Here is a 14,391-nt window from a genome sequence, read left to right as displayed (position 1 = left end):
TTAAAACCGTGCTTAACAAGAAGTCCAGTAGAGACTAAATTCTTTCTCATTTCGGGAATATGAAGGACATTGTTCAAAGTCATGACCTTGCCAGAAGTCATTTTCAGAAATAACTTCCCATATCCTTCAACTTTTGCTGTTGAAGCATTTTTCATATAAACTGTCTCTCCGGGTCCAGCAGGAGCATAAGTAGCAAAAGCTTCTCTAACTGCACAAACATGGCGAGTGGCTCCTGAATCAAACCACCATAGTTTAGGATTTTCCACCAAGTTACATTCAGAAAGCATGGCATACAAGTTATCAACAACATCATCACGTTTTCAGTTTTTGGTTATGCGTCTTTCTTCAACAGCTGCTGCACATATTTATAGCAGCCAGCTTTGAAGATGAACGACCCTCCACCCTCCATTGTGGAGCATGCACTAGCTTGTTTGTGGAGCAAGCACTTGGTCATGGTGGGAAGAGCATTAGGCGGCTGCTATTGCAGGTGGTGGTCAATATACGGATTAGAACATATCTGTTACAAATGCGGATAATCTTACGTTAATATTTACTATTAACAATTAAATTTGGTCCAAAAAATTAATCAATCATTTGACCAGATCCGAAGCCGGAGCCGGAGCCGGAGCCGAGCGAGCGACGACGACGACGGCGCGAGGCTTGCTTTCTTCTTAACTCTTTAAGAGCTACAAGAAGAGCAATTATATATATACCCACCAAAAATCTTTTTCTCTTCCAATATGGGACAATGTCTCATTGTCAAGAGGGAGAAACTTAAAATTTTACTCAAAAATTTTATTTTTTCCTCCATTTCCCATTCACCCTCATTTTAAGACTATTTCATCTTAAATAAAAAAACCTCAACAGATATATCGTTGCTAGCCTGTTTGGCCAAGCTTTTGTGAAATTAAAAGTATTGTTTGTCTTAAGAAAATAATTATTTTAGAGAGTTAATTTGAGTACTCGTTGAAGTAATCTTCTTTCAGGCCTAAGTTTATAACCTTATCTTGGAATCAAGAGCAGGTGTAGAAAAAATATTATTTAGGAAAAAACTATCTTTATCAAAATTTTGAATTTTTCAAACTGTTCCTTCTTAAGTTACCACATTTATCTCTCATAATAAAGATTTAGACTTGTATATCTATTTAAATAATTTTAATTAGAAAGTAAATTTTTACATATATATTTCTGTAATTTGACAATCAAGTATTTCTTTGAAAGATTAAGAAATCATACACTATATCTGTACACTGACACTCAAAACGATTTTGTTCAAACACAACCAGCTGCTACTCTTCCAAGAGCTTAATCTGAAATTCCATTTTTTTTTTAAATAATCATTTTAATCTTAACATAAATAGATTTCGGAAGATAAGCCAAACAGAAAATCTAGTTGGCCAAAGGGGGGATTCCTCAAGATGCGGGTAAATTGGCATTAAACCACGGTTTTTCCTCGTTTATCACAAATTTTCAAGACTCTAAAACTCCCTTATATCGCACAAGTGATATAAGCGTCCGTAAATATCTCTCCTACAAACAAATTAAAGCATAACAAAACATATACCTCTCAAAAGAAAATAGAGTATCATGAAATACACAGCAAACGTCCTTTTACAACAAGGAAAAAGAGAAGAAAACCACCTAGAGAAAGATTAAGGAGGTGATTAAAGAAAAACCTGCGATTAGCTTCTTCTTAATTTATTTGTTTCCTCATTGAAACGCCAATTAGAAGAATGGAATGGTCCCCAAAATATGCTGCAAATGCATATCTTGACACCCTCAAGTTGGTAAGTCTTCCTTTTATATATATATATATAGAGGTCTCTTGCTTTTTTCCTCCTTCTGTTTCCCTTTTTCCATTTCCATATTTGAGCACCATGCTGCGCATTATAAATAAATTGCATCATGATCACCTCCATTATAATTAATTTCCCCTAGATGATTTATTTTTTTTGTTGGCTTGTTCTGCTGTTGTGGTATATAAATTCTTCAATTTTAACGAACAAAATCCGTGATTCCTGAAACATATAAATAGGTAGTTGAGGGTTCAGGCTTGACATATTACTCGTGATATTTATCTTTACTGCATTCTTGATTATGATGCAAACAAATATATAGAAGCATATACTCTATCTTAAGAGAGAGAGATATTTTCTCATAAAAAAGAAAATATGTTCCGATCGTAAACACCTTAGATAAAGCATTGATAATAACCATCTGACATTGGCAGTATCTTTTACAATATTTAAAATATGATCCTAAAGGAAACATTTTCGAATTCACGTAATTAAATAGAGGATACATTCTTCAATCTCCTTCTCTTTTTCTTTTTAAAATAAATTACCTTGAATAGGTGAGGGTTTAATTTGCTTAACCCTTTTCAGCTTATTAACTAAAATAGAAGAGAAATACACGTGATTAGCCTCATAACGTCCATAGTGAATCACATGAGGTCTTTTTGATATCTAAGCTTTCACAAAAAGGATAAACTGCACATGATCTACTATAATCTCATGAGAAAGTTCTGTAATTTCTTTAAATATCCTTGGAGATTGTAGTTTTTGACCACCATGCAATTCTGCTACCATGTTCCCTATCTATAATGAGACGATATATATAAGGTTCTTTTTTTTATATATATGTGAATACCAAACAAAAGGTAAATAAAGAGTGAGTTTTAAGGTGTAAAATTTTGAGAAATGTATTTTTTTTTTTGCTGCTCCTAAAAATAATAGTTGAAAATACAGTTTTTTTTTGTATATATCTGAATTATATACAAAAAATATACACATTGTATTTTTTTTTAGCTGCTCCTAAAAATAATAGTTGAAAATACAGTTTTTTTTGTATATATCTGAACTATATACAAAAAATATACACATTGTATTTTTTTTTAGCTGCTCCTAAAAATAATAATTGAAAATACATATTTTTTTTTTTGTATATATCTGAATTATATACAAAAAATATACACAATTTGTTTCAGTCAACCGACCTGCTTTGCCCTAAAATTTGACTAATCAGATCATTTATTTACAATATAACTACACATTGAGAAACAAGGCAGACAACCTGCGTTATAACAAGTTAAACAACATTGATAGTGATAAAAAGTTTTCCTAATATTTTTTACAGTGTATATATAAGTTGAATCCATAACTGTCTATCCCTTTACCATATGCATTCTTCTGCAGTGTAGCAAACACAAGCAGATGTGCAATTCATGCGGAACACAAGAACCAGAGTGCAACGAATTCATATCAGCCTTAGCAGCTGGCATGAGCGCCAAGTTAATAGTAGAAGTCACAACCGAAGGATCTCCATCAACTGTGGCCTTAGCAGCAGCAGCTCGGCAAACAGGAGGCAAATTAGTGTGCATTATTCCAGAGCCAAAACTCGACAAAACACAAAAAGTAATTCAAGAAACAGGGCTAAATGACATGGTAGAGTTCAAAACAGGAGACCCTGTTGAGATCTTGCATAATTACGAGAACATCGATTTCTCGTTAGTCGATCGAAAGACGAATGATTATGACATGTTAATGGAAAAGCTTGACGTTAATCCTAAAAGATCAGTGGTTGTTACAAATAACGTAGAAGGGAGAAAAGGGATGATGGGAGGAAAATTGAAGAAAATGGAGAATAAGGCTAAGGTAAGGTCACTGCAGCATCCTATTGGTAAAGGATTAGAGGTTACTATGATTGGGAAAAGCACAGAGTTTGGTAAGAAAGAGAGAATTAGCAAATCAGGATGTTATGCTCATCTGATTAGAGGAGAGAAAAAGAATGGACATCATGTAGTGAAGAAGAGTAGTGATAAAAGCAAATGGGTTTTTGTGGTTGATGAAAAAAGTGGAGAAGAGCATATATATAGGATGCCAAAATCATCTGGACCTTGAGTAATTGGAATAATTCTAATTACATGGTTAATTCTTTGAAGCTTTTCTTGGTTTCTATAAGAGAAATGAGAATATTTGTAGGTTTCTGGATTTCGAATGAATGAAGCATGTGATCCGTTGGAAGCATGAATTTCCAAATGAAGAGAGGAGAAATATGAATGTAGGTGAAGTTGCTCTATTTCCCTCCCTCCTCCTTTGTCTGCTTTTCATTGCTGCATCTGATGGGTGCAGAAGGAGAAGGGGAAGGTGCAGTGGAAATAATCGTTGCTTGCATTGGTTGTATTAATTAGGAGGAGATATATAGTGATTGCATTGTAAATTGTTTCTTGTTGTCATGTGATCACGTCCAACTCTAGTCCTAAAAAAGATAAGCGGTCACTGTAAATATAATTCGGTCTAAAAGTCCGGAGTCGAATCTCACAGAGAACTAAATCTTCGCTACAATTGTTTACTACCACTAAGAAACAAGCTCGAACAATTCCTAAGTTATAAATATTAAGATTTTTATATCCAATTAACTAATAAATTAAAGTAGTAGATTAACAACTACAGATACTAAGAGTTGGAAAAAAGATTAAGAAGGTCTAGAGTTATGATTTCCCCAATTGTCGGAATCCTTCCCGCTATGTCTTCTATAATTTCGCCTAAATTTTCTTTATCGATCATGAGTACTTTGGGTGTCGTAGTTCTCTCTCGAGCAACTACCACAATTTACTAGACATATTCTCTCGAACTACGCTAGCTGGCACTAATTTACCGCTCACTATGATCGCACCAAGGTTTCGTTATCTCTAATCCCGCCTTTAAACCCACCATATTGATCTCTCACATACGTTAGGAGTAATGTTGTTCAACAACAACCTAAATGTGCTCTCTTTCGAGCAGTACACACTAAATAGGCACAGTCAATTGATGGTCATTCAATCAACAGCAACAAACACGTAGTTGAACAAGTAACGAAATCTAACGGCTCAATTATATAAGAACATAACAAGAATTCATCCTACAAAAGGTTCCATCAAAACCCTAGATAACAAATTAGCTATTCATAATAGTATGCAAAAGTACAATACTAGAACTCATAACCAATAATGAAAATAGGAAAACGGAAATGAAAAACTCGTAGAAGAATTCTCCGCCTTGCTCCTAGCGTGTTCTTGCCTCCTTAGGTCGAATCTCCTCTCCAATAATGTCCATCCCTTAAGAAATAGGTTCAGAACCCTTTTTATATACATGTTGGGGATGTGTAGGGTCGAAACTACCAAGTCCTAGCCGAATTAGGATGAAATCCTCCCTTAGCCGTCTCGTTTGGCCTGGCGCCAACCTGGACACCGAAATTCTTTCACTTCTATGCTATTCTGCCATTGGCGTTTTGGTTGGTGTCTTGCGACAACCTGGGCACCAAAATCATACTCCCTCCAACTTCTTGTGTTTTTTAATTTACTTTGCATGCAAATCTGCCAATCACTTCAAATTGACTCCTACACATATAAACACCATTATTAAGCTCAAGTCACAAATATTTATGTCACGATCCATTTTCTGAACAAGCCGTGACCAGCACCCGATCACTAAACTTGACCGAGCGAACCATTTGCGCTTATCAAATATGTTGTAACTTCAAACTTTATATGCAACAAGGTAATACTTTAACCAAGTACTTTTAATTAATTTAAATATCTAAAATATACCAACTCCAAAACTTTATTCGTAGTAACCACTGAAATACTGCTAAGTTATTATCAAAAATAACTGAATCTTAACCCACCGACTGTGTCTATGAAGCCTCTACTGATACACTGACACACTGCTCAAAACATGAGATTTTCTGGCCAGTTCTCTAAGTAAACAAAGAAATATCTAAATAATGACGACTCAAAGGTGTACTCCACGAACAAAAGCGGAGCTCACCAATAGCATTGGAAGTTAGGGAAAGCCTAACCCGTAGCCTGCTCGCCTGCAAAACTGGTTCCTACGTTGTACCGCAGACCAACGTAGGTTCCCAAAAGAGAGCGTCAGTGTCATCCATTGTACTGAGTGAGTCTCAACGACAGTGAACGAAACTTTAATAAAATATACATTACGAGCAAAGATTCGAAATGCATGGAAAATATAAAGCTTTAAAGAACAATTCTAAAATAATTGCATAATAGCAGTTTATGAATATTCTAAAAGAAATTCTTTTCTTTTTCTTTCTTAAAAAAATACTTCACTTTATACTTCGGGAGTTCCAACTATCCTGACTTATTTCTGTCTTAGTCACCGTGTGTCGGCACGGGTTCGATCCCAACCTAATCGAATAGGCCCAATCCCTGAGGTGCCACTTGCTTCATGGTTCTCAGCACTCATGTATCATACCTTAGTCTGGCTAAGTAAATTCTCAGCAATGAGATCCTCGGTTCGTGTGCTCCCTAATTTGGCACAAGTAGTTTCAGGAAGTCAACGCCTTGATTAGGACCCTCGGCCTGGACGATGACCCCTTTCTCAGAATAGAGGATACTCCCAAATATCTTTTCTTTCTAAAGCTTCTTCTTGTGACTTTTCAAGTCTAAATCTTGTTGTTGTTTTGAATATCTACACGTAGCCTTCTTTTCCAGCCCTTGACCTCTCGTTCGTTTCCTTTTTTCTTTCAACAGATCTTTCATTGGGCTTTAGTCCCAATTCTTAATTGTCTTGCTCTTTCTTTTTTGACTTAACAAGTATTTAATGATACTCACTTTTAATAATTAATAATATAAAATTATTAATATTCCCCTAATTGTATATCCAATTATTTTCAAATAGAGAAGTAACTCAAAAGTCAATCAACAGGGGTTAAATCCGTAATAGAAGTATAATTTTTATGCACTCAAGGCAAGGTTTAAAAAATTAAAATCTATAATTAGCGTGTGTTGAAACTTTTATAGATTTGAGGAGTGTTACAATCTTCCCTCCTTAAAAACATTCGTCCTCAAATGTTGCTAGCACTACTTACTTGAACTTCTTAAGTTTTTTTAGCACTACTCACTTTCCCATGGGACTCAAAATTTTGGCTAACTCCCTAAATTTTTAAATATTTTAGCAGAATCTCCCCTGTAAATTGGACTATACAAAAAAAATATCCATGTTACCAATACCATAACTACACCAACAACAACCAAGTATACTATAACAGGCTATTCATAGGCATCATACATATCTCATAAACTAATTACTCACACTCCGGCAAGGAGGTACCACAATAACCAACCAAAAATCTAAACTACAACACTTCAGCAAAAGTAAATTACTTTAATAAATTAAATGTACTCTGGCATGGTACTAAATTATTTAATAACTAAATATGCTTTGACAGAAACTAAATTACTTCAACTACTAAGTATAATCTAGTAAGGACATAAGCACTTGCTAACTTGTATTTAATAAATAAAATATAAATGTCAAGCCAAACCTAGGTTCACATACCTTGTTCCTCAAATAAATAAGGATACTTCTTTCTCATATCTTCCTCGACCTCCCACGTAGCCTCTTTTAAATCATGATTACTCCACAAAACTTTTACCGATGCTATATCTTTTGTTCTCAACTTTCTTACTTGCCTATCGAGAATTTCTATAGGTACCTCTTCATAAGTCAAGCCTTCTTTAATTTCTATGGTATCGGCAGGTATTATATGCGACTCATCATGAATGTACTTTCTAAGCATAGACACATGAAAGACATGATCAACAGAGGATAACTCAATGGGCAACGCTAGTTCATAAGCCACTTTCCCCTTCTTTTCTATAATCTCATAAGGTCCGATAAATCTAAGACTAAGTTTCCCTTTATTACCAAACATCATAACTCCTTTCATTGGTGAAACTTTCAAAAACACCTTGTCACAAACCATGAACTCTAAGTCACGATGCCTCTTGTCAGAATAGAACTTCTGACAACTCTGAGTTGTTTTCAGTCTTTCTCTAATTAGCTGAACTTTCTCTAAGGCCTCACAAACAAACTCTGTACTGATCAACGGCTCCTATGTTGCATTAAACCAACCCACTAGAGACCTACATCTTCTCCCATACAACGCTTCATAAGAAGCCATACCAATGCTGGACTGATAGCTGTTATTGTAAGAAAATTCTATAAGTGGCAAGCGATCATCCCAATTACCTCCAAAATCTATAACACAGGCTCGCAACATATTTTCGGGAGTCTGAATGGTCCTTTCTGCCTGACTATCGGTCTGTGGATGGAAAGCGGTGCTCAAATTGACCTTGGTACCTAATCTTTTCTTAAATGCCTGCCAAAAATGCGTCGTGAACTGATGGCCTATGTCAGATATGATTAAAACTGGAGTACCATGCAATCAGACTATTTCTTTGATGTACAACTGTGCATACTACTCTGCGGAATCTGTTGTCTTTACTGGTAGGAAATGCGCGAACTTTGTCAGTCGGTCTATAATAACCCAAATTGAATCATGCTTATGGTATGTGCGAGGCAGACCTACTACGAAATCCATATTAATAATCTCTCATTTCTAATGTGGTATCTCAATATCCTGAGCTAGGCCACCAGGCCTCTGATGCTCGGCTTTGACTTGCTGGCAATTCAAACATTTGGCCACATGATCTGCTACTTGCTTCTTCATGCCTTTTCACCAATACAACTCTTTCAAGTCTAGATACATTTTGGTAGCACCTGGGTGGATAGATTACCTCGTGCTGTGAGATTCTTCCATTATGGACTTTCTAAGACCATCTACATCAGGCACACATAACCGACCATTCAACTTCAAAACTCCATCACTTCCTAGAGTGAAAGCAGTGATTTCTTTATTTCTGACTCCTTCTTTTAACTTCACTAAGTACGGATCTTCAAAAGCAGTTATACCTCCTTCTTCGGTCTCATCCAATCTAATTCCATCAGTTGCCAGTTTTTGAATTTCTCTACCCAAAGTTCGCCTTTGTACTGCAATATGGGCCAAGACACCCATTGACTTCCTACTAAGTGCATCAGCTACCACATTAGCTTTGCCGGGGTGATAAAGGATATTGGTGTCATAATCCTTCAATAGCTCGAGCCACCTTCTCTGTCTCAAATTTAATTCTTTCTGCTTGAAAATGTACTGGAAGCTTTTTTTTTATATGTAAACACTTCAGAATGCTTGCCATAAAGGTAGTGTCTCCATATCTTTAATGCAAACACCACTGCTGCAAGCTCCAAGTCGTGTGTGAGGTAGTTCTTCTCATGATTCTTTAACTGCCTGGAAGCATAAGCAATAACTTTTCCATCTTTCATAAGAACACAACCAAAACTAACTCTCGAGGCATCAAAATACATTGTGAACCCACCCGAACCTATTGGCAATGTTAACACAGGTGTTGTGGTCAACCTCTTCTTTAACTCTTGAAAACTCTGCTCACAAGCGTCTGACCACTGGAACTTAACTACTTTCTGAGTCAACTTAGTTAATAGAGATGCAAGTGAGGAAAATCCCTCTATAAACCTTCTATAATAGCCAGCTAATTCCAAGAAACTCCTGATTTTGGTTGGCGTTGTTGGCCTTGGTCAGTTTTTGACTACTTCTGTCTTCTGAGTGTCTACTTTTATGCCTTCATTGGATTCCACGTGGCCTAAGAATGCCACTGACTGCAACCAGAACTCGCATTTTGAAAACTTGGCATAAAGCTCATTCTTCTTCAAGATTTGCAAGGCTATCCTAAGGTGTTCGGCATGCTCATCCTTGCTCTTAGAGTATACCAAAATATCGTCTATAAACACGATAATAAAGGTATCAAGGAATGGATTGAAAACTATGTTCATGAGCTCAATGAATGCAGCTGGAGCATTTGTCAATCCGAAGGACATTACTAGAAATTCATAGTGCCTGTAGCGAGTTCTAAAGGCTGTTCTAGATATATCCTCTTCTTTGATTCTCAACTGATGGTACCCCGACCTCAAGTCTATCTTTGAAAAGTACTTTGCACCCTGAAGTTGATCAAATAAATCATCAATTCTTAGCAGTGAGTACTTGTTCTTAATGGTAACTTTATTCAACTGTCGATAGTCAACGCACATTCTGAGAGACCCATCTTTCTTCTTGACAAACAGGAACGGGGCACCCCACGGTGAAACACTCGGCCTGATGAAACCCTTTTCAAGAAGGACTTTCAACTGTTCTCTCAACTCATTAAGTTCTGCTGGAGCCATCCTATAAGGAGGTATAGATATGGGCTGAGTGTCTAGCATGAGATCGATGCCAAAGTTTATGATTCTTTCAGGAGGAAGTCCGCGAAGGTCATCTGGGAAAACTTCAGGAAATTCTCTAACAACTGGCACAGACTGAAGAGTTGGTGGTTCTGATTCTTCATTAATGATGTGAGCCAAATAGGCAAGACTCCCCTTGCCGATCATTTGTTGTGCCTTAAGGTAATAAGTAAACTTACCTACAAGCGATGCTAAACTAGCCTTCCACTTTAAGACTTCTTCATTTGGAAATTAGAACCTGACTATCTTGGCACGACAATCTAACATGGCATAGCAGGATGACAACCAATCCATACCTATGATCACATCGAAATCCACCATTTCTAACTCTATGAGATTGGCCTCGGTGATGCGACCTTAGACTGAAACTATACAACCTCTATAGACTATCGTGGCTTCCACTGACTCGCCAACTAGAGTAGACACTAGGAATGGCTCACTAAGTTGTTCAGGTTCTAGCCCGAGTTTAATTGCAAAGTATGGAGTCACGTACGAAAACGTTTAACCTGGATCAATTATGGCATAAGCATTATGTGAGCATACTAGAAGTATACCTGTAATAACTTCTGCAGATGTCTCTGCACTCTGACGATCAAGTGTAGCAAACAAACGGGGTTGTCCCCCTCCCTGAGTAACTCGATCTGCACCTCTGTCTGCTCCATGCCCGGCCTGATTATGAGAACCACGATCCTGAGGTGGTGCAACTATAGTAGTAGAGGAACTAGAAGGACGAGTTGATCCCCCACTGAAATTACGTCGCAACTTTGGGCAGTTGGCCTTTATATGACCAATGTCTCCGTAATGATAGCAACCGTGAAACCCGAGCTTGAACTGACATGAATGTTGCCGCTTATATGTACCACAAAGACATTGTTGTTGTGAATGTTGCTCATCATAACTCTGGCTATGCGAGGAAGATGTCCTAAAATTCTGATTCTGGTGAGACTTGTTTCCATAACTCTAAGTATGTCTGAAGGAAGACCCACAACTAGACTGATGACTGGATAGAGCTGGTGCCAATGACTCCTTATTGGAGGAACCCCTTCCACCTCCGTTGGATGTGCCATTAAACCCGCCCGCTGTCCGTGCTTTCTTGTTAGGCTCTTTTTCTTCTCTCCTTTGTTGTCTGTCTTTTTCTAAGTGATTGGCGAATCCCACAATAGAGGAGAAATTTGTCATTCCTACCGCTGCAGCTAATGTCGTATCCTTAATATGGTAAGCCAAACCGCCAACAAACTTGCGAAACTTTGCTTTTTATATATTAACCATGTAAGGTGCATGATTAGCCAACCTTATGAATTCCATGTAGTACTCTTGAACACTATTATTCCCTTGCTTAAGCTGCTCGAACTCGGTAGCCTTAGCTTCCCTGTCCTCTTCTGGTATAAAATTAGCCATAAAGGCCTCGTCAAATTCTTCCCAGGTAGGCGGACCATCATCTTCATCTCTTTCCTTTTCCCACATCTCAATCCAAGTGCCAGCCACATCTCTAAGCTGGTAGGCAGCCAGCTCCACAGCTTCATCATCAAATGCCTTCATCGCTCGGAGGGCTTTCTTGACACCCTCCAGCCACAACATTAGATCTTCATCAACTATAATACCATGGAACAATGGAGGACTCAACTTTAAAAATCCATTCAATCTTGAGGACTCAGAATTGTTATGTCTATTTGATTGAGGTGGAATCTCATCTCTTCTCTCGTTCTGGTTGGCCATGAAGGCTTGAAATAGCTTCATAGCACTGTTGACAGCATTAAATATCTGACACACATCTGGAGATATAGTTGTCTGAGCCGGAACTGCTATTGGGGGTGGCACTGGATCCTGGGGTACTTGCTCATCATACTCCATCCCTTCTTCATGCTCAACCCGGGGTACTTAAATGCCCTTTGTGGATTTACCCTTCCTTTTCTGAGTTGAAACCTTCTTAGTTCTACCTTGAGCCACAATAGTAGCAATAGTTTCTTGAGTAGCATCTTGAGTGTCGGTATCAGAATTGCGGGTACGAGCCATTTCTGCGAGTTTTTGGAGAAACGAATACATTAGATAATTTCTTAGAGGTAGGCTCTACTACACAATCTAAAGTATGAAAAAAAATGAGACTTTTCCTAAATGCTTGTAGCCTCTTACTTATAAATATGGCACGATTTATACCCATAAATAAGACTCTACTGACACGACTTCATAGATTCCTAGGACTCTATAAACCTGAGGCTTTGATACCAAGTTTGTCACGACCCATTTTATAAACAAGTCGTGACCGGCACCAGATTACTAAACTTGCCCGAGTGAATCATCTGCGCTTATCAAATATGTTGTAACTTCAAACTTTATATACAATAAGGCAATACTTTAACCAAGTACTTTTAATTAATTTAAATATCTAAAATAAACCAACTCCAAAACTTTATTCATAGTAACCACTGAAATACTGCTAAGTTATTATCAAAAACAGCTGAATCTTAACCCACCGACTGAGTCTATGAAGCCTCTACTGATACACTGACGCACTACTCAAGATATGAGATTTTCTGGCCAGTTCTCTAAGTAAATAAAGAAATAGCTAAATAATGACGACTCAAAGGTGTACTCCATGAACAAAAGCGGAGCTCACCAATAGCACTGGAAGTGAGAAAAATCCTAACCCGTAGCATGTTCGCCTGCAAAACCGGTTCCTAAGTTGTACCGCAGACCAATGTAGGTTCCCAAAAGAGAACGTCAGTACCATCCATTGTACTCAGTGAGTCTTAACGACAGGGAACGAAACTTTAATAAAATATACATTACGAGCAAAGATTCGAAATGCATGGAAAACATAAAACTTTAAAGAACAATTCTAAAATAATTGCATAATAGTAGTTTATGAATATTCTAAAAGAAATTCTTTTCTATTTCTTTCTTTAAAAAAACTGCACTTTATTCTTCGGCACAAGTAGTTTCAGGAAGTCAACGCCTTGATTAGGACCCTCTGCCTGGACGATGACCCCTTTTCAGAATAGAGGATACTCCCAAAAATCTTTTCTTTCTAAAGCTTCTTCTTGTAACTTTTCAAGTCTAAATCTTATTGTTGTTTTGAATATCTACACGATGCCTTCTTTTCCAGCCCTTGACCTCTCATTCTTTTCCTTTTTTCTTTGAACAGATCGTTCTATGGGCTTTAGGCCCAATTCTTAAGTGTCTTGCTCTTCTTCTTTTTTTGATTTAACAAGTACTTAGTGATACTCACTTTTAATAATTAATAATATAATATTATTAATATTTCCCTAATTATATATTCAATTATTTTTAAATGGGGAAGTAACTCAAAAGTCAATCACCAGGGGTTAAATCCGTAATAGAAGTATAATTTTTATGCACTCAAGGCAAGGGTTAAAAAATTAAATTCTATAATTAGCGTGTGTTGAAACTTTTATAAATTTGAGGAGTTTTACAATTTACACCAAAATTAACAAGATTAAGATATAATGCAAGACAAATTACATGCAAAAACATGAATTTTTATCCTAACATCACTTTGTTATGTACTCCAAAGACTAATTCAAGATTATAAGTTAGTGTGTATGAAATACCACTTTGCTGAGATATTATTTTCATTTTTAACTTTTTGTATTAACCGGTGTAGAATTAGTATATGTATTCTTTTTTTGAAGTTTTTAAAACAACAGATATATATAGTTCTTAGCCATACCCTATACTTACATCCTGCTTCCTATAGTGAATTAGTGATCGGAGGACTTCATTTTTCTATCCTCAACTAGTATTCTCAGCAGATAAATTTTTAACTCCTCCCTTTACAATAACTAGTAGTGATCGGAGGACTTCATTTTTCTATCCTCAACTAGTATTCTCACCAGATAAATTTTTAACTCCTCCCTTTACAATAACTAGTAGTCATACCTGCACGATGCGCGCTCAATATTAATTAAATTAAATTGTGATCGGGCTTGTTTGAAATATTAGATCGTATTGCTTTAATAAATTTCAATTTTCATCTTATTTGTCAATATGATATACCCAATAATAAAATCTATATTAAATTAAAGGAACTTATATAATCATTGAATAACTTTTTTGTTCTATATTTTTCTTTATTATATTATCCAATGTTTAGTATTATTACATTGTTAATGAAATTTTTATTAGCATATTAATTTAATTAATATTTTTATCTGCTCGCTTTCTTTTTGTAATATAAGAGAAGATATATATATTATTACTCTTGAAATATTTTTTTATTTTAAATTTTATTCTATTG

The 14,391-nt window shown here is 36.4% G+C and overlaps 2 protein-coding genes across 2 annotated transcripts; one reads left to right on the top strand and one right to left on the bottom strand.

Annotated features, from left to right (window-relative positions):
• Positions 1-1,544: 1,544 nt before the first annotated feature.
• Positions 1,545-4,270, top strand: LOC104118221 (uncharacterized). Its single transcript, XM_009629428.4, has 2 exons — positions 1,545-1,787; positions 3,195-4,270. The coding sequence occupies exons 1-2, from the start codon at positions 1,734-1,736 to the stop codon at positions 3,897-3,899; spliced, it is 759 nt and encodes a 252-aa protein (XP_009627723.1). The 5' UTR covers positions 1,545-1,733; the 3' UTR covers positions 3,900-4,270.
• Positions 4,271-10,637: 6,367 nt separating this feature from the next.
• LOC104118228 (uncharacterized) lies at positions 10,638-11,987 on the bottom strand. The gene is made up of 2 exons (XM_070195043.1): positions 11,403-11,987; positions 10,638-10,967 (listed from the first exon to the last, which is right to left on the bottom strand). Exons 1-2 carry the CDS (start codon positions 11,985-11,987, stop codon positions 10,638-10,640), a joined length of 915 nt encoding a protein of 304 aa, XP_070051144.1.
• Positions 11,988-14,391: the final 2,404 nt, after the last annotated feature.

Source organism: Nicotiana tomentosiformis, chromosome 1, assembly GCF_000390325.3.
Source record: "Nicotiana tomentosiformis chromosome 1, ASM39032v3, whole genome shotgun sequence".
Classification (NCBI taxonomy): Eukaryota; Viridiplantae; Streptophyta; class Magnoliopsida; order Solanales; family Solanaceae; genus Nicotiana; species Nicotiana tomentosiformis.
Note: the sequence above shows the minus strand (reverse complement) of the source record. Positions and strands in the feature narration are given on the sequence as shown.